General features: G+C 52.9%; 6 protein-coding genes across 6 annotated transcripts in view; 1 reads left to right on the top strand and 5 right to left on the bottom strand.

The window, feature by feature from the left end:
- The window catches only part of VDBG_09327 (conserved hypothetical protein), a gene marked incomplete at both ends in the record, with an annotated part of 3,655 nt that extends 1,369 nt beyond the window's left edge, over window positions 1-2,286 (top strand). The window contains 3 exons of the mRNA XM_003000086.1: window positions 544-630; window positions 721-1,326; window positions 1,394-2,286. Coding sequence (XP_003000132.1) covers window positions 544-630; window positions 721-1,326; window positions 1,394-2,286 — 1,586 coding nt within the window. The remainder of the gene's footprint in view (window positions 1-543; window positions 631-720; window positions 1,327-1,393) is intronic.
- Window positions 2,287-2,863: 577 nt separating this feature from the next.
- VDBG_09326 (MYB-1) lies at window positions 2,864-5,333 on the bottom strand (the record flags this gene model as incomplete). The annotated part of the gene is made up of 1 exon (XM_003000085.1): window positions 2,864-5,333. The coding sequence occupies one exon, from the start codon at window positions 4,750-4,752 to the stop codon at window positions 3,838-3,840; it is 915 nt and encodes a 304-aa protein (XP_003000131.1).
- A 3,229-nt stretch (window positions 5,334-8,562) lies between these two features.
- Window positions 8,563-9,623, bottom strand: VDBG_09325 (UDP-N-acetylglucosamine-peptide N-acetylglucosaminyltransferase; the record flags this gene model as incomplete). The annotated part of the gene is made up of 2 exons (XM_003000084.1): window positions 8,563-9,496; window positions 9,552-9,623. The coding sequence occupies 2 exons, from the start codon at window positions 9,621-9,623 to the stop codon at window positions 8,864-8,866; spliced, it is 705 nt and encodes a 234-aa protein (XP_003000130.1).
- Window positions 9,624-10,225: 602 nt separating this feature from the next.
- VDBG_09324 (UDP-N-acetylglucosaminyltransferase) lies at window positions 10,226-13,970 on the bottom strand (the record flags this gene model as incomplete). The annotated part of the gene is made up of 2 exons (XM_003000083.1): window positions 10,226-12,167; window positions 12,222-13,970. 2 exons carry the CDS (start codon window positions 13,679-13,681, stop codon window positions 10,226-10,228), a joined length of 3,402 nt encoding a protein of 1,133 aa, XP_003000129.1.
- Window positions 13,971-14,777: 807 nt separating this feature from the next.
- On the bottom strand, window positions 14,778-15,930 carry VDBG_09323 (60S ribosomal protein L12; the record flags this gene model as incomplete). The annotated part of the gene is made up of 5 exons (XM_003000082.1): window positions 14,778-15,074; window positions 15,141-15,465; window positions 15,533-15,653; window positions 15,715-15,748; window positions 15,822-15,930. 5 exons carry the CDS (start codon window positions 15,823-15,825, stop codon window positions 15,061-15,063), a joined length of 498 nt encoding a protein of 165 aa, XP_003000128.1.
- A 378-nt stretch (window positions 15,931-16,308) lies between these two features.
- On the bottom strand, window positions 16,309-18,985 carry VDBG_09322 (transport protein SEC23; the record flags this gene model as incomplete). Its single annotated transcript, XM_003000081.1, has 7 exons — window positions 16,309-16,333; window positions 16,390-16,589; window positions 16,651-17,748; window positions 17,813-18,289; window positions 18,354-18,648; window positions 18,703-18,833; window positions 18,893-18,985. The coding sequence occupies 7 exons, from the start codon at window positions 18,983-18,985 to the stop codon at window positions 16,309-16,311; spliced, it is 2,319 nt and encodes a 772-aa protein (XP_003000127.1).
- Between the last annotated feature and the right edge of the window lie 603 nt (window positions 18,986-19,588).

Raw genomic sequence — 19,588 nt, 5'->3', positions numbered from 1 at the left:
GCGACAGAGTAGCATCGAAACTTGGATAGGTAGGCACTACAGGGTCAAGACACGTCTGGACAGTCCTTGCGTGATTTCAGACGTTGTCGTTGACACGGGCCTAGTGCTACTCATCCCTTCTGTCAACTCTGTGCTCCTCTTTGTCGGTGAGAAGAATAGCCGGCAATTGACAAGGAAGTCCAGGATCAAGCAGATCGCTCGTTCTCTTTCCTGCTGTTGTTGCTGCCGCCGTTGCTGCTCCATTGTTACTCATCTGTCACGGCAGGTGCAAAATCTCAGAAGCAGCATAAGGTCTGCTAGCCAGGCTGAACTTTCCTCGCCACACAAGAAGTCGAATTTTGCTGTCTCCTATGCGCCTCCTGTCCGCGCCCGAGTCCACCTTCGTTCGAGCCTGCGGAATCGGCAGTCTCTGCAGGCTGTGTTGGTATTACCATCCTTGCCAACAATTTGATAGACGCAACCGATTTTCCTGTAGATGAGATTCCCTTTCATCATCAAGGATTGCCGTGGCCTTCAAATTCTAGGACACAATGTTTGCTCTAGACTGGTTCCGACCCCGGCAACCATCCAGCGCTCATGAGCCAAGTCTGAACAATACTTACACGACCGACAACAGCAACTTAAAGGAAGGTGCGTGCGAAGTAGGCCGACAAGCGACGATAAGCTTGTGCAGCCGTGTCTCGTCTCTGAACATAGACCAGGAAAGCATGCCAAGTACAGGACAAGCTTCGTACAAGGGGCATCTTCCGCCAGCCCCTGCGGCTCTCGAAGAAATCGTCGACGACAGGGCACACGCCTGGCATCACCCAACCCTTGATCAGACTGTTGACATTCTATACACCCTTATGATGACGAAATCGGTCTCAACACCACTCCCAGTAGAGTTCGACCCACATATTCGACATCTACTCGAAGGGTTTTCGGGATTGCAAACCTCCCTACACGAGACACAGCAATTGCTTGCTGAGGAGACTGAAACAAAACGAAGAAGCCTGGACGAGTTCACGACGATGTCAATAGATTGGGGGAAGAAGGAGAGCGATTACAAGGCTGAAATCCGCCGGCTTGAGTTGCTCTTGGCCCGAGCTGCCCCCGAAGGTGTTGCGGCTGTTGTGCTTGCGAGATCCGGGAGCGTTGTGGATCGCAGCCTGGCCGAGTCAAGGCGGTTCAAGGCACGCATTCGTGACTTGACGGACGGCGCAGGGGTTGATCCTATACTCTCTCAGCATGCTCAAGCAGGTGCTGATGTCGAACTTGGCGATGTCTGTTGCCCAACTGAAACAAGATTTAGAAAGCCACAGCGATTCGCATCGCATCGCTCACTTTGTGAGTGAGATATAAAACACGCCTGTTTGGATCGTTACTTTATAACAACTAATATGAGCCTTCTCAGTGACTATGCGGCAAGACTTGGCCCCGGACGCCGATGTCATCAGCAGTGAGCGGCTTCGCCGCCACAGCCTGCGCCGGAGACCTGGTCAGAGACGACGTGCCGCGACGTCTGTCGTCAACGCAGGCAGTAGTTCACAAGAGCCTGGAGTGCATCAGGGCTGCCGGCCTGCAAACCTTGAACACCCAAAACCTGGGCTATATCTGGGCCCGGGCACCGGGAGGCTCGACAACTTCTTACGTTCTCGCCTCACTGATCACCTCACGGCCGGTTCGGGAGCACCTAACTCATCTTCGACGGATCAATTTGATGATTTGGACCGCAGCGAAGACGAGGGCGTCACGGAGACACACCATCGCCGCATTTTCTCATTCCAAGCGGGCGATGACAGGCTCCCGATGGTCAGCCACCACTGTACATCTCCAAGCAAGCAATGCTGCGAAAATTCCGTCATCGATAGGCACAAGGCAAGCACGACCTCCCTTACAATGAGCCCAGCGAAACGCTCACAGGGCGAAGAAGTTGGGGAAGCGGCTGAGTCGACTGGATACTCGTCAAATGAAATGGTCTCCGAAGAGAATGCAGTCAGCAGCTCTTACAAAAGAACACTGACCTCTGGCGGGAATGACGTTCACGAGGTAACCCCAACTGAGAAAGTTTCCTGCCAGGGCCTTGTCATGGCTCCCTACGAGGACTTCAGGTCTCCACAATGCCGCAATAGATCTGCCAGCTTGCCCGAAGACAGATGTGAGACTACCGAAAGCGGCTCTCGGAGCGGTCGAAAGATCACGACACGTACGATCTCTGACGCATGTCAGAGATTGACTCTGGTGGACTTCGGCAGACAGCCCGGGGAACGGCCGAGTATGAGCCGTAGCAGTGCATCCTACACGTAGTTATCAGTCTTGAGCACAAGCAAACAACAGACGGTATCTGACTTCGGCCAAATTGTTTGTCAAACAGCATCTAGGTAAAAGGCTAGCGCTGGTCATTGCGGGGCTGGGGGTCGGTCTGGTTGGAAAGAGGCGACGAACTCTGCCAGGAACTCTGTCAGCAGCCAACGCTCTAAAACAAGCCAACTGAGTTATCGTTACACGAATAGGGGCATGATATTGACCCCCGAGACTTGTGGAGAAGTATCAGTGGTCGGAAGCTGAGACGTTCAATAACTGAGCAGCCGCATTTCGAACGCCAATTCAGCAAAAACCCAACATGCAAGCGGAGGTGCGAAGTGGCGTAGAGAAGGTTCAAGTAGTGTGGCGCTCATCTTCGAGCAGCTTCCGTCGCTTATAGCCCACCGAAATTGCCAGCCATGGTTCTTGGTGACGTGTTCCATCGACGAGTAGAATAAGGGGGATGAACTTTTGGCCGATAGTATCTACGCTGCTGCCGCGCAATGGAACACTCGATGTGGGCTGCCAGTCCTAGTAAGCAAGGCAAGCACAGGCACCGAAGACGGAAGTTACTGAAGTATTGGATGCTCTACAGTTCGATGCCAGACGCGGTAGTCGACATAGACAACTGAATCTATACTTGACTAAGGTGTTGAACTGCAACACACAAGGGAAGCCATGAATCTGGAGGGCAGGTTAGGCTGCACGATTCGTACCGAAGAAAACTTATTCTATCCCTGATGTCTGTGACTGAAACAAGCAGATCCATCGGAGCGCCATGGTGACGAGCCATCACCGGAACAAATAACCCACCCCCACCTTTTTACCTCGCCCCTGCCTGTCTTGTTATGCCCGAGAAAGATCGGCTGGGCTGATCGGTCCGTCCTTGTGTCATCATGACAAACGCGTCATTCATTCATGGCGAAACCGCTGCGCTTCGTGGTCTAGACCGAGCCAAACCCAAGATACATCCTGCAGCACAACGTAGTCTGTTTTCAGCCCTGCGCCCCGACACTACCTTAGGTCATTGATGCAGCAGAACAAGACAGTCCAATACAGTAAATGCGGCAACATGTGGGTGAGCTTTTGGATTGCTCCATTCGCCATCTTCAAAGGCTACCGAACCTTCTTGCTACTTCACGTCAAACCACAAATGGCTTGTACAATGTCTATTATGTGGCGTTGTAGCTTATGTTCAGCCCAACCGAGGAGCATGAGCAAGTGTTGGACCTGCGACGCGTGTAATCACTCGTCTATTCGGCATCGCCTCATTATATGCAACCTCTGGCAATGCCTGGCGTGTCTCGCCAGTATCAGCAACGAACTCTATCGTTCGTGGTTCAACATCGTGTACATCCGTGAACTGCCGTCTACCTTTACATTCCATGCGGATTAACCTTGCTCCCCGGTGAGCAGTCGCGTGAACTGGCCATTAATGCCACGAAAGGGGTATCCTTGAAAAAAAATTGCGTGCCGCCCGCAACCCCGAACATACTCTCGCATATTCAATGCGTACCCAAAGCAAAGCCACTGATCGACTAGCGTCAACAGAAGTCAACGGTTGACAAGCTGATCTACAGTCATCCGTGCGTCCCTGTCTTCGGCCGTGCCAAAGAATCTTCTGGACGAACGGTGATCCTCTGTTGGGGAACATGGTGCTGTAGGCAAATGAGAAGAATGCGCTGGCAGGTACGTGCCTGCAATGGTGACATCTCTTCTCTCCCCGGCTGTGTGAAGCAGTGAACCAACACCCGGCAGGGAGCGGGGCAGCGAGTCATAAGTAACGGCAATTCGGAGAGGTGGTAGTTGTACGGGTGGGGAGACGCGTGTGTAGTGTTCGCGAGGTGATGTCGTGTAGCTTGATCCCGAATCTGACAGTGCAGTGTTGTCAGCATCGAGTGCGTCGCTCCTCGGCGAGGCTGTCGAGCTTGGTGAAGGAAGAGATGAGCCATGCTGATGGCGTGAGTAGTTCCCAGAGCTGTGGGCAGGTGATGTTGGCGAAGATAGATATTGAGTAGTAGTAGGATGTTGCATTGAATTAGGCCCTGGGTGTAGCGTGAGAGAGGGGCGATTTTGGTAGGGCCTTGGTGAAGAGTATCGGCCGTCTTCATAGCTGGGTCGAGGATGTGTGCTTCGTCTGCGGTCATGGCGTCTCCGACGATTTTGGTTCCCATTCCACCAGTTCTTCACTGCATTGTCGCTTCTTCCGGAAAGTCTTCGAGCGATTTCTGCCCACCGTTTGCCGAGCTCATTGACAAGAATTTCAATCTGTACGCCCTCCTCGGCTGTAATGGGCTCGTGGTTGAGGGTTGGCTTCAAATTCTGGTGAAAGCGTTCTCTGCACTGCTTGGGTGTCCTGGTGCCTAGGGTTTGTGCAATTCGAACCCAGTTAAGAGGACCCTGCTCACTAACGAGCTGCATCAGACATGCATCCTCGTGTTGGGACCATGGACCCCTCCTTTGCGCCATAGTTATACACGGAGTGACCAAGATCCGTGAAGTCGAGTATGGCGAAGTGATCGTGTAACCTGACAAGCTGACAGATTATTCGTATGATGGGATGCGAATGGCAGACCCGTTCAACTCTATGTCCGAATTGTGATAATGATCCTGTAGGGCTGGACTAAGCAGCTCTTTGACTTGCTCCAAGAGGAGTCGTTTACGCAATTAGGTTCGAGTCTGCAGGGCAGCGGGATGAAGTGGAAGTCGCAATGTTGGAGGAGAACAACTTCGGAGTGACCTTGTTGGGGGTGGATCCGGACACAGCGCCTGGAGATGAAGCAGTCGGCCAAGTCAAGGATTGATCGAGTCAAATGTTGTGGACTGAATTTACTGAGTGGTCAAGGAGACCGGGTTAAGGTAGGCGAGGAAGTATCGCCGGCGTCGAGTTGCAAAGAAAATAAATAAGATAGACTGCTCAGTGATATCGTCTGTTCTTAATTCAGGCGGAGGCGTGGCGAGATAGTCGTCTAGGAGTGAAGAAGGAGGGTGGGAGTTTTTGTAAACCTACACAGTCCCTCAGTGTATTGAGTCCGCGACTCCCGATGAGCAGCATGCATCGAGACCAAGGGCTTCCAGCCATTCATGGCCGTGGCGCTGTTGATGGAAACAGAGGCTCGGTTCCGGAAGGGGGGAACTAAAGAGGTGGGGGAGAAGGGGGGGGGGGTGCGTCCACGCCAGGCGCCATGGAGATGGCCCCATCAGAGAGATCTCTACTACCGCCGAATTGGGCTACATGCACCATGTCCGAGGTGGTGCTAGCCCGGAACAAGTGGTCTGAGAGAGGCTTGCGGCATTGAGGCTCGAGGCTCGAGCCGCGAGGACTGCCCATGCCAGACTTGACCGGGGGTGACGAGACAGAGCGCACCAGGCAGGAAAGTTCTGCTGGCGGCATAGATAGCGACCGGGGTAGCCCTAGTCGCGGGGGGAGGCTGCGTGGTGCATGGCGCTGAGGTCTCAATTATGTGTGTCCAGGCTTCCAGACTGTTTGTTCATTCATCCGTGACCAGGGCCTTGCCGTGCGGCATGCAAATTGGAATGGCGTGGGAATGCCACTGACTCGGCGCGCCTGCCCACCAGCCTGTGTTTTTCTTTCTTCGTCCTAATCCGTTAAGACACACCAAGCAAATGACAGAACAGGTGAATTGACGGGTGTTACGTCGTGCCAAGTGATCGTCTGCAACGGCCATTCCGTTCCCAAGATCGAGTTACTGATGGGCTACTTGCAGATCGCTGCCAGGGACCCATGCTACAGGCCATATCCTGCCCCGCTCCCCGGTTTGCTTGCATCTTCACGCGTGGAATCGTACCAGGGGCCACCTTGCGAGTGAAGAAGCAAAGTGTTGGTTCAGGCGACATGGACTCGCGATCCGCCCCGACCTGTCTATTCGGGCGACGGACATATCGAGCTAGATGACTTTGATCTCATCCCCCTTTCTGCTCCAGTCGTATCTATCGGCAATTCATCTCGGTGGGCTTGGTTCGATTCGCTTCGGGACACCAGGATGCAGGGGCTGGAGCTGTAGCATTGCTAGGCCAGGGGTGCCGCCGCCATTGACAAGCTGAAAATCCCGGCAACGCCCACAAGACAGCTGGCGGTTGCAGCGGTCATGTGGGCTTGCCAGAGTGATCTGGCAATCCGGGTTGCAAGGGCAGTTAGCCTTGAGAACGATAGATTGCTCGAGCTTGGGCGATATTTCAGGATTGATGCCGTTAGGCCTGTCTGTGTCCCAGCTGGCAACATGCTGGTATTCGGAAGGATGCACCTCGATCGATCTAGAGAGAGGATCAGCCGCTGGTACTGCCAACAGTGCGATGGACCGCACCCGTCGCGACACAAATGCGAAAGCGTAGTGACGACAACCCACTACATGTAGTTCTCTCGGTCCTAGTGCCCAATACAGAATAAACCGAGCGATGCCCGATGATAAGCTGGGAGCGGCAGGGGTACACGAGGGATGATGGACGGTACCGGTTGATCGTGGACAGTTGGTGAACGATGAACTCAACGAATGCGGGTGGGGCCCCCGACCGACTATTGCTGGACCGAGCGTTTTCAGCGCCGCGCTTGGCCCCTTGGTCTGGCCAGGGCCCCATATCCTGCATTCGTACTTCACACCAGCCTAGGCGATTGGTACCGGGCGGACCAGGAACTGCGACAGGCAGAGATAGGGGGCATCACTCCCACATTTTCGTGCGACTAGATACTGGTTTGCTGAGTTGACTGACCGGATTTATCTGGAAGTACTGTGCATGACGAGGCAACTTTGGGACAGCTGAAACCATACAATTAATTCTTGTCCAGTCGCTTTGCCCTCCGCGGCTGATGCTCCTCATCAACATGAGTACGGCTATCTCATCCGTCTCGTTTACCTTGTCTGTTGTCTCACGAATATTGCATTCTTGTCAACATGATACATTCCCAGTAGAGTGTAATCTTAATGGGAAAGGCAGTCGCCCAAAACTTCATCCCTTGCCCTACCACACCAACGCTGTGTTTAGGCCTCAGCTGACGAGCTGCCCGAAAACAAACTTGAGTGTCCAAGGCTCTTGGGTGAGGTGTGATCTCAGATAGAAGGCCGCGATGGCAGGGAAGGTCCCCGCTCGCAACCCCTGTCCCGCGTGCGCTGATCGCCCGACGGGAGGCTTCGCGAGCCAGCCAGCTGGGACTTATGGACCAAGCATGCAGTGCAACAAGATGCCTTAAGGTTCATCCATACCACGCGCTCAACGTTGTGTGCAAGCCCTGGTCATATTGCATTGAGGCGGCCCCTATGGATGGCCCACAGGCCTAACTTACCTCTTACGCATGTTTGCCTTTGACTATGGTCCATCCGCTCTATCCACCACTGTCGTCAGTATTTCTGTTAGCGTAGAGAAGACATCTCGGCATGAGATATTGAGGCAGCATGAATGCTGAGATAGGGGTACTATTGTCTTCTGTGCCATACCGAACACATAGTACGGCTGATGGACGCGTGGATTGCCAACGGTTCTCACAGCAGCCAAGCCGACGCACAGCGACAATTCACTGTCACTGGAGCGCCCGAGAACGTTCGGGACCCACTCTACGCTTCGGTCCCGTCAACCGCCACCAGAAAAAGCAACGTCTGCTAGTGCAGCTAGGCCTTAACCACCTACCTAGGTTAGCACACCAATACAGCCCCCCTCGGCCAACTCCCCACTTGCTTTCCAACTATGCACTACGCCACACCCTACATTGCTAGGCATCATGCAGTGGAAGTCCAAATGGCTCGATCCAAATCTTGACTAGACCCATCTCGGAGAAGTTTCGCGAACCTGACGGGGAAGGGATCTGAATGAAAGACCGTACTGCCACGCAGGAAACCCAGGCCCAGCTGCTTGGGTCCGCCCCTAGTTCCAGCCGCGCCACGCGACAAAGCGCCAGCTGAGCGTGGCCACCCCTCACACCAATGCAGCGACTTGCCGCCATAATGGAGCATCCCGGAAGAGGGCCATCCAGGGACTGTGACCATGTTGGACTGGCACACTGCGACGGTCAACGTGCGTATGTCGAGCCGGTCGTCCCGCCTGCACGCGCCATTGGCTCTCGTACGAGCCGTTGTTCTGTGCCATTCTCCTGGGTCGAGCTCGAGTCTAGACCCCGTCGCCTGCCTCGTGTCTCCCCCTTGGTACTCTCCAAGTCGACTCGTGCCGCATGACTCATGTCTTGGACTGGTCTCGAACCCACAACTGTGCGATGTGGCCAGAATGGTATCACTGCAGTCAAGCCGGCTACCAATGTCATGACCGTAGAGATGCTTTCGGAGAAGCTCGAGTCTGATACTATAGATTCGCGGCATCGCTGGGATCTCACCTCTCACAAACGTGAGGAAAGAGGGTCCGGGGTATTATACATGTGGAAGAAATACAGAAAGACGACGGAAACAAAGGAGAAAATGAAATCACCGTGACACGAGCCCGACAAACAGCAAATGCACGCACGCTTCCTTGAGCACATGGTACCCAGTCCCGTCGCCCACGGCCTATTCCAGCAGATCATACTCGACGTCCAAGAAATGAACGTCCATTGCCCAAGTCATTCGCAGTTGGTGAAGCTCTACAGATAGATATCGCCATCCTCACCGGCGACCCATCTTCGCCACGCCTCCTGGTAAGCCAATTCAAGGTCGGCCACCCACCTTCGGGTATCAAAAAGGGCACAACTCCATTTGCTTCTCCACAGAAGGTATCGTAATTCAGCCAGGCGGCCCGCTCCTTCGCCATACTCTTCACCTCCATGGTACGCCAGACTGCTGGCCAACCGTATCGCTAATGATTCATATTCTTCGTCGCTCGATGCTATCAGCTCCTGAGCTGCGCGTTGCCCTTCGGGACCCTTGGGTAGGGCTCCCTTTAGGATGGAGGCGGCCATCCGAGAGCACATCTTGAATGAGTAGCGCGGAAACGTCAAGAGTGGAGTGCTTGACCATAACACATCGGCTGCAGTTGTGTGGGCGTTGCACTCTGGTGTGTCGAGAAAGAGGTCGCATACTCTTGCTCGAGAAATATGAAGATGTTTGGGCGCAACATCTGTAAAGATGATGCGGCTGGCTACTTCTGCCCCAGCCCATGCCTTTGCCGTCCTCTTAAGATTTGTCTCGCCAAGTTCAGGGAAGCGGAGCAACCAGAGCACCGCTTTGGGCACACGAGAAAGGATGCGTAGCCAAGAGCGGAAAGTGCTTGGATCAATCTGTCGCCGTTGTCAGTGTTTTCCTTTTTAACGTAGCGTCTTTCGGTGCTCGCACCTTGTAAAGCTGATTGAAATTGCCCAGGATGACAGTGTCGTCTGAAAAACCGGGGAAAAGTTCCTTGCGCATTTGCCATCGACGGCGTTGTTCAGCTTCCCATGACAACTGACGCTCTTCCGGACTGCAAGATTGGGCGTGGTCGCAGCAGAAAAATGTGTCCCGACAAAATATGACGTTTTCAGAGTAAATCCAGTCGCCAGTCGCTTCTTCGGTCTGATCCTGAAATACATCTGGACATGAAGATTTCCCCTCCATGGGCGGAGGGTGCTGGGCGGGATCGCGGTTGTGTCTGCTAGGATGTAATCACACCACTCTGCACCCAATGTTCCAGCGAAGCCCATGAAAGACATCTGGATGGGAGCTGGCCTCGCGGCGAATATCTCGTTCCGAGCACCTCTAGTGTACCCGTTCAAATTAACGAGTATGTGAATTTCATCTGCCACAATTTGTTGAACGATGCGATCCGACGGCCAGCTGCTTGCATCTCGGAAAATAGGTGCCTCGCGCTCAATTTGTAGACGGTGGACGGAGCCATCACTTGCAGTAGTTGCGTAACAGAAGGCTTTGACTTTATTTGTTTCATGGAAGCCAAATACAGATTGCATGCTAGCGAAATATTTGGTCAGAAAGATGTAAATACTTGGTAAATGACAACATTGCGGGCGAGACACTTACAGGTGAGCAAGGGGATGGTTATTGAAGTCGGACGAAACATAACCAACATTGAGTTGAGGCGATGGTGGAGGAGGGGGTCGGTAGACAGAGCGTGGCAGCCAGGGCGCCCGTAAGGTCGAGCATGAGATCCTCAACGCATTGCGTTGCGATATCATGCGTACATCCTGGGCGGTCAAGGGACATGTAAATGTGTGAAATGGGAGAACGGTCGGTGCGGACGGAACCGTAAGAGCAGGCGGCAACAGCGGCCGGTTGTAAGTTGATCTGGTTGTCAGATCGAGGATATATATGTCGCAATACCACCGTCGCATGACCGCTTTTGTAGACCGCTCGACAAAGCGCAGAATGCGCGAGCCTTCCCAATGTTTCCGAGACCATGTTCGAAGACCAGATGTAATTTCGAACGCGTCGTCTGCAGCAAAGGCTCGCGCCTGCTGCAACTGTGAAACGAAGATTGTGAGATCTCCTTCTGGCAGCGCACCAATACCCCAGGTCGATGCCTCCTCGAGTTGCTTTCGCACAATGTCGACCACTTTCTTTGTTAGGCCACTCGCTTGACGCTGGACCGCAGCATCCACGAGCATACCGTCATCGTCAACATGCCATCGATCGTATTCGTTTTCGGGCAACACCAAGCCTCCCCGTCCTCTCCAGTCACAGACCGAATTCAGTGCCGTGAATAATCCACACACAGCTTCTGCGAAGTCGGGATTAGAAAGTACTGCCCGCTTGTAGTATGCGATGGCATCGCTAGTGCGGCCTCGATCCTTAACGGCATTGGCCAAGTTTGTTAGGGCGATGTCAAATGTACCATCGCACGAGACAGCTTGTTCGTACATCTGGATGGCCAGATCCAACTGGCCAATATCCTTAAGCAGACTTCCAAGATTGGTGTGGAGATGAACATGTTTTGGATCTAACGACAGACCATAATTGTAGTAAGACAGGGCAAGCGCGAGGCCACTCCCCGGCAAGATACCGGGTATGCCCGACGCCTGCGGTCTGTTCGATACCATGAATTGCGAGGTCGTGCTGGGGGCTTGTTGCACACTGGCAAGAAGGATGCCGACATTGTTTGCCGTTGAAGGGCTTTCTTGCAAAGAAAGAGACAAATAGTAGAGCGCGAGGATGTCGTTAATGCCGGAGGGACGCTGGTTAAGCACCGAACTACCCGCTGCGCTTGACATGGTGTCCTGGTAGATCTTGGCAAGCGACAACAGTGAGTTGCTTGTTGTTTGTATAGCTGCCCGCCTTGGACCTCCATTCGGTACACAAACAAGGCCTGGCAACTTGCCGCGCCCGGGGAAAACAAGACCGGCAGTATTCCGTGCCCTCTCGGGTGGTAGAAGAAGAGGAGGCAAAGTGTCCGTGTTCGGGATGCCTTGTGTTGCTGACACCCATTGCCCAGGGGAGAGGACTGACTGGACCCTAAACACTAGGTCCCGGACGCATGCAAATTGCCGCCCAGCACTAATTAAGACTGCTTCCTCGAAGGATCGCGATGCCCTGTCAACTTCTTTGAGACTATACAGCATAGTACCCTTGGCGTGCACGAGGGCAAGCATCCGGCCGTTTTCAGATGCTGGTATGGCATAACCGCTGGATCCAAACCCTGACGACTTTCCGTCTGCATTCTCAGACAACGGGAGGGAAGATGTTCGGGTCTGGCTGTCGCTGGATTCAGAGTTTCTTGCCAATTTCGAATCGAGTTCTCTTGAATGACTTGTGACGCCCGGCAGCTTCAAGGACCGCTGGATGAAGTCGATGATCCTGACAGCTTCCCGACCTCGCTTCTTGTAAAGCAAGCCAACGAGGTGTTCAGCAGCCTCTATAAATTGCGGGCGTATTCTAATAGCTTGGAGCCAAAGCTTTTCGGCTTCTTCCTGTCGGTTCAGGCAGAAAAGCGTCGCTGCCTTGTTCGACATAGCCTCTACATTGCTGCCGAAAGGTTAGCGCCTTGTGAATGCAGTCTTTCAGTAGCGATGTACACACTTGGCGTTAAGCTCAATGATTCGACTGAACCAGTCCGAGGCGTCTTCGAAGCGATCAAGCCCATAAAGTAGACACCCTCCAAGCATCATCCCGTCTGTCCATTTCCAACTGCTTTGTTCACAGAGGTGTGTCAGAGTCTCTAATGAAGCTTTCGCGCTTGACGATGGCGAGCCCTTGTTTATCTCCATAGGCAAAGCATGGCATGGCATCATGGCTGCTGGAACGACAGGGACATGCTTGGGACCAGCATCCCACTCAACTGGAGGTGTACCGACGAAATACATGTCCGCAGTTGGAAACCGCGTCGCCCTCGTTCTCGTATTCGTGAACGATAGCTCGGTGTCGTGGGCTGGCCCCCCTAGAGCTATGTTGGGGTCCCAAGGCGTCGGTTTCGATGGCTTTGGATAGACAAGCAATTTTGACAGCGCGCTAGAGCTCAGCGACGAAGGGCCAGCCTTCCGCATATGATGAAGTTGCGTGAGTAAATCCATGTAAGCACGATATGCCTGAGTTAGTGTCTTCTCTCTGAATTGAGAGGCCGTGGACATATCAGGCTGGAAAGAATTGGATCCTATAGCAAGAGACTCCACAGCAGGATATGACGTCTGTAACACGGAGGGTGGGTATTCAAGACCATTGCGAGGCGGCATAGATCCAAAGTCTCGGAGTTCGCTGCGATCTGGACGGCTGTCTATATGATCGAAGGCATTGGGCGCACCCAGACAGCCAGCTCTGGCGGTCAAGTTGTCGTACGGAGGTTGTGGCTGGGCACTATACCAAGTTGACCACCGTTCCGGTTCATTACTGATATCATATGTGGCTCCGTGAAAGCGCGGAGTACTAGGATCGGCCGAGTAGCGCCTCTGTTGTTGGAAATCGTGCAGAGAAGATCGTGGGCATTGTGTGATAGAAGCCGTATGTACGGCATCGAAAGTGTGACTGTCGCACACTTGTGAAGTAAACCCGTTCGCGCGCAGGCTCGACGGATAAGCGGAGTATACATTGTGAACCATTTGCGGCCGGGAGGTTACTGAAGCAGCCGGCGGAGCTGATAGTATCATGTGCTTTAACGGCGGAGGGCCTTGGGCAAGCTGTGTTGGAGAGCCATCGTAGCCGGCATGCAAGGTTCCGTTTGGAGTCTTGCGTCTTAGCTGGTATTCATTGTGATCAGCGACATAGGATGGGAGCGAGAGTCTTGCTGTGCGATGGTAGATAGGATGGCCGGGCTGCAGATTCCGAATGGGAATGGCTCTTGCGAGTTCTTTCGGAGACAGAAAAGATACGGGGTCTCTTGATGACTGTGGAAGCTGGTCGCCCGAGGGGTTGCTCGGACTGTGGCGGTTGTAATGCGAGGGGACTGCTTGGTGGTTTGATTGTGGATGCACCTTATGGTGCACCTGAACCAGAGGCAACATGGGTTGTGACGGCAGGCTTTGCAGGTAGAGATTTTGGGTGGACATCGGAATGAGGGAGTCGAATCGAGAAGGAAGAGATGGGCGCGACCAGCAATGTCGTGTTCCCGACTTCGAGCGTTCGTTCTGTCATTGCCTGATGATCAATCAAAGCATGGCTGAAACGGCCGCTGACTGCATCTAGAGGATCATGTCGGCGGCGGCAATGCCAGCGCCAAGACAACTGCGTGCCAAAAAATGTGTGATGACACAGTGACGTTGAATCTTCCGCGATTTGACTTGATGCTAAGCTTCGACCTCATATGTGGCGGTGATGATCTTTGTTGTGCGGTAGAGCGATTAGTATCTATCGAGCAAGCATCCGGCGTTGTCAGGAGGGGGGTCGTGGGTAATCAGTTGCGGCAGGTATACTACAGTGACAAGACGCCGCCTCCCCTATGTGATATCAACATGCAGGTGCTATAGCTACCTAATCACGCTATTGCTGTTGGCGACGGGGTGGGGCCAAGCCTTTCGCTCAGCTTCGTACGTAAGTCAGCAACCTTCAGACTTCGGCTGCATGGCACGTAGGTCAAGGCTGGTGGCGCACGATTCGTATTCATTTATGGGGTCATCTACACAAGCTATTGTGATATGAAGTCGATTGCAGAAGATAACACTGGTAAGAGCGCAACCTGGCAATATCACCGTGAATGGGTTTTACATGCTGTAGTTGACAAACCAGGCGTCAGAGTTCGTTTCTCAACGTTCGGTCTCGGCAGGAACAGTAGGAGCGTAAAGCCATATGATGATAATGCCTGGCAAGGCTCGCTTGCGAACACTTTTGGCAACTCACCACGAGGGGTGGAACAATCGAAGCTTCCAAGTCTTCGCGCATGGTAGGTCACGACAGTGCGTGGATGTCTATTGGGACAAGCGAGCGGCGGAGGACGCTGACTATTCAGGTCTAGATGCGCGATGCGAAGGTTATTCGATGAACATCTTACCATGCTTCTGCGACATCATGAGCCAGAATCACATCAAAAGTTCTAGGTGTTGCAACAAGTTGCCATCAGACTGCATCAACACCGTTGAGCTGCAGATCTTGTAAGAAGGGGTAGCAACAGTCCGTGATGCTACTTCAGTGCGGGTGAGCAACACCTCCTTTTCGCAGAATCGAGCGCAGGCTGGAAACACATTCCAGTATTGCACAAGGATTCATTCTTGCCCAGATGACGTGCCCACAAGGCGTCGATTAGCCAAGGGGGCGCAGTCGATCGGTTTGCATGTTGTCTCAGAACGTGGTAGCTCATGGGCACCCGGTCATGATGGGTCGGGAATTTTATTGAGAAGATATGAGTCCGCCGAAGGACTCTTTGGAACCAGTTCGAACCACTCCCCTTAACTCCAAAGTCGTGCGAAATTCATCGTTGGCCAAAGAGGTACTCTTACTCCTCGGGCACTGTGCAAGTATGTTAGTTCGCTGGTCGTCCACCGGTTGGCTCGTTGTGCTGGAAGTGCGACATACCATCAAGCTCACCAGCCTCAATGGCATCGGTGATTGCCCTCGGGCTCTTGCCATCAACCTGGCATCCTACACTGAAGGCAGTGCCCAGGACCTCCTTGACGGTACCCTCGAGAGACTTGGAGAAAGACTTGTGGCGCATGGTGCGGGCGATCTCGACAATCTCGTCGAAAGGGACAGACTTGGAGTGCTTAATGTTCTTCTCCTTCTTGCGATCGCGGGGAGGCTCCTTCAGGGCGCGAATGATCAGGGAAGAGGCGGTGGGCACGACAGAGACAGCGGCCTGACGGTTCTGAATAGTGAGCTTGACCGTCACGCGGAGGCCCTTCTGTAGTCCAATGGATCAGCGGCTATCCTGCAGCAACACGACTACTCTGGAAGACAATTCAACGTACCCAGTCGCCAGTAGCCTTGGCGATATCTTCTCCGACCTTCTTGGGCGAGAGGCCAAGAGGACCGATCTTGGGAGCCAGAGCGGATGAAGCGCCGACCTCACCACCAGTGGCCCGGAGGTGGCTGTATGAATGCCAATGTTAGGAGTTGTGCTGGGTCATTTGCGACTGTCGCGGGTACTAACATGATCTTGATCTCGTTGGGGTCGATCTTGGGAGCTAAACAAGCCCTTCGTCAGCTGCTGAACAAGAACCTTGTGACATTGCTGGTCCAATAATGGGGAGAACTTACGCATGATGGCTACTGTCGACCTGGTCTGGGGTGATGGAAGAAGGATAATGAAGAAAAGCCCGAGCGGATCGCAAAGGAAAAAATAATGACTGAGATCTGCCCTCTTTCTGCTCAGTGACTAGTTGGTGCGTGGAAACCCTAGGAATTTGCGGGGCTCGCCTGGCACATTGACAGGGGGCTGTTGCCAGTGGGGGAAACGGCCTGATCACGTGCGGCTCGTAGTTGCAGCTTCAATAGCCCATGCCCATGTTGCCGCGATTACGGTGCTACTAAGATAACTTGCGCTTCTTGATGAGTGCGTTCTGCATGCTACATATTACCTATCCAGATAAATGAGAGTCTTCAAAGCCGCATCATTCACTGGTCAATGTTATAACGGACAACATTTACCCGACATTACAATATGAAACTGAGTGTCTCGATTTATTATCTGTACTGCATGCTCTTCAGATACACATTCACCTCCGCTTGACCACACAGCCCGAAGCTAATTAGTGCCGCTGACAGCAAGTCTGGAACGATACTTGTCAGGAAAAGTCGGAGGTCAATCAAGTATGATGGGACTTACTTCATTAGGTGATCCATGAATGTTTGCAGAGAAACATCGTCGGTGAAAATGGTTTGAGCAGTTTGGGCACCGACACCACCGTAGGCTCCAGATGTATGTGTTGTCGAAGGGTTGAGCTTGGACAGCAGGAATCGCGCCTGGGAGCCGCCAGCGTCACAAACGATGAAGCGCGGCAATGGGAATCTGTCTTGGATAAGATCCTGCTGTTTGTCAGTGCCATGAACTAGTGCGCGCCCGGATTCCGTGCGTCTGCAAACTTACCCTAGCGTCCTCTTTTGGCTGCTCCAGTAGCCCCGCAAAGTTCTCATAACCTTCCTGATCCTGATAGCCCGCCTTACGCCATTCGGCGACTGTCTCGCCGTGGAAAATGAGGATGTGGAAGAAGGTGTCCAGCAAAAGGATGTGAGTTGCCTGGATGGATGTTGAGTCTAGAAGCACAGGCTGCCCTCCTTCTTGGTCAAAGGTGTAAGAGTCCAGAGTGGGCTGAATCATGACCAGTGAGTTGCTGACATCCTCGTGGTTGAGGACGTGGCGGTAAAATGCGGTCTCGTCAGGAGAGTTGTTGAAGACCTGCAGGAATTGACTCCTTCTCAGATGGAACATGAACTGAGGGTATAGCGTGAAGTTCTTCTCCAGGCGGAATGAAGAAGGGTCGTCCTTGCGATAATCGGCAAAGCGTGAACAAAGCCTGATGAGCATTCTGTCGACCCACCGAAGTACATCCGGGCCATCGTCAACTTCGGATTTGAATACGGCAATTCGCGACATGAGAACCGCCGCAGCTTCTTGGTCGAAAGACTGCGCGATTGCTGGGTCTCCAGCGGGGCCACTGAGGTTCCGAGCGATGGTCGTTACTCGAAGATGGAACTGACCGGATGAATGCTGGTAGTAGGTGAGGAACTGAATCATGGCCTTCTGCGGCGCTTGCTGGTGTTGCGTTGGTCCCCCCTGGCTTGCGATTTCGAAATAGACACCATAGCTCGCACTGGGATCAATTCCGCACATTTTCCAGGAGCACGTGTTACCAATACCACACTCAGTCTCACCGACAGATGTCGACTTCTTGTTCAGTGATACTGCATGGCCGATCAGGCCAGTGACCTTGAGTTCCTTGGTGGTGAGAACCTCTAGGACGCCGTTGAAGCCCATGACCAGGTTATCGTCGCCGTCTTTTTCGAACACCCGGTTGAAGGACTGCTTGAACATGGACGAAGTAAAGCTGTCGGTTAGAATCATGTGGCCGCCCGTAGAATTGCAAAGACCCTTCATCTCGAGCAAGCCGACCTGATCCAGACATCCGGCAAATATGTCAATGATATGGCCGTTGTGTGCGGTCCGCTTCGCTAGTGTATCGTAGAACTACTTAGGAGTCAGGGCTTGTTGCAGCAACGATAGGATGAATGTCAAGACCACAGGGACATACCTTGAGCGCCTTTTTGTAGTACTTGATGTTGTCTCGATCAATATCGTGATGAGATCGAATGGGCTCCCTCAGTTCGGGTCCAACTACCATGCCGGGTCCCTCTGTCGCTGGGCCGCCAGCGAATAGCATGATGCGACCGCCAGCATTTTGAAAAGATGACTCGAGAAGCCCTACAGCCACGCTGAGCGCTACTCCACTGCACCTCAGGCTCCGACGGTCATTAGCAACCGGCCAAGGGTCCTTCTGTAGCTGCTCGAGGGCTTTCGTGAGCTGAAACTCGCACTGCGAGACAGGTAGCAGAAACCTGGAGGCAGGCCCGCTAGGAGTTGGGCGGCCAGGCTGCTGTGGCATGCCGGGTCTGGGCGCAGGTGAAAGCAAACCGAGCATCTCCTGGACTTGTTTTGCTGTATAATCTTTGCTCCCTCGAAAAACATACGACTTGGCACATTCGTTGTAGCCGATCTCGTGGACTTGGGCCTGCATACACGTCAGTATAGTACCTTATTGTCATGCGTGTTGAATGCAGCGATTCACTGCCTACCATAGTGCCATAGGTAATCAAGCCAACCAGCGCATTTTGAGGCAGCTCTGCTAGGCTCATAACAAGTGACTCCTTCAGGGCAGAGAGACTGTCGTCTTCTTGACATGTGTCAACAACATAGAGAAAAATCGGAGGACTCGGGGCAGGGCGTGAGAGCCTGTACTCGATCGTGGTGTTCGAGGGGTGGAGCTCGGGAGGTATCGCATTCTGTGTTATGTCCTTATAGTGAGGTGGGAGAGGGTTGCGCGACAAGCAGAACGGGCAGATCCATAGCCGGGCTCGAACATCGACAGAGCTAAGGACAACACTTCAGCCACTTTGGTCTTCTGGAAATGGGCCGAAAACCTACCAGAACGGGTTCAAAACGGAGCGGCAAGGTTGCTTGCAAGTGACAGGCTCAAAATGCAGCAAAGGCGTCTCAGGTTTCTCCTTGAGTGGTGTATAGAGAGCTCCGATGGGTACCACGAGTCTAGATGCCTCCTATCGCGCTTCTTAGAGTCCATATCACTGGCGGACGTCGTCACACATGGGACACTAACCATGCGTGTGCTTGGGAGGACGTTCCAGCTAAGCCTCACCCCATCGCGGTCTTCTACCTCACTCCATTGTTCTTTGAGTGTGTCGTAATCCATGGTGAACATCCAGAAAGGTGCACTTGGAAATTTCGTAGTTGACTTGATGGGTAGGTTGTCAACCTCTCGTCTCGTAGTGGAGTATCTTTGATGCCCAGAGGAAAGGCTCGAAGTGGAGGGGGATGTCCTGCGGCAGCATGCAGTTGAAATGCGACTTCGTATTGAACTGAGCACGGAGTGATCGAGAAGCGTTGTAGCCTTGCCTATGAAGGTGGGATGGTACGGTCTGTTACAACAGTTCAGGACAGCTGTACTTAGCCCCACACATGGGAGCTCTGGCATTGGGTGGCCCAAGCTCACGTAAAGTTAGTAAATGATGTTGGTTTCGTTAGTGGCACTCATCTATCATTGGACGGCCCGTGCGCTCACTGCTTCCTATCCCTTTAATACCGGATTCAGCTATACTATTGAAGATATGAATCCTATTTAAAGTATTAATTAAAGAAAGTAAATGAATTGAGTTTGAATTAATATACTTGAATAATAACTTTCACTTATTAAGGCTACTAAATATAGCCTTATATTTAAGTATTAGTTATAGTAATGTGCATAATAAGTAAGTAGGCCAGATAAGTAAGTAGGCCACCTAACGAGGACTAAATA

This window comes from Verticillium alfalfae, genomic scaffold (assembly GCF_000150825.1).
Source record: "Verticillium alfalfae VaMs.102 supercont1.15 genomic scaffold, whole genome shotgun sequence".
Lineage (NCBI taxonomy): Eukaryota > Fungi > Ascomycota > Sordariomycetes > Glomerellales > Plectosphaerellaceae > Verticillium > Verticillium alfalfae.
Note: the sequence above shows the minus strand (reverse complement) of the source record. Positions and strands in the feature narration are given on the sequence as shown.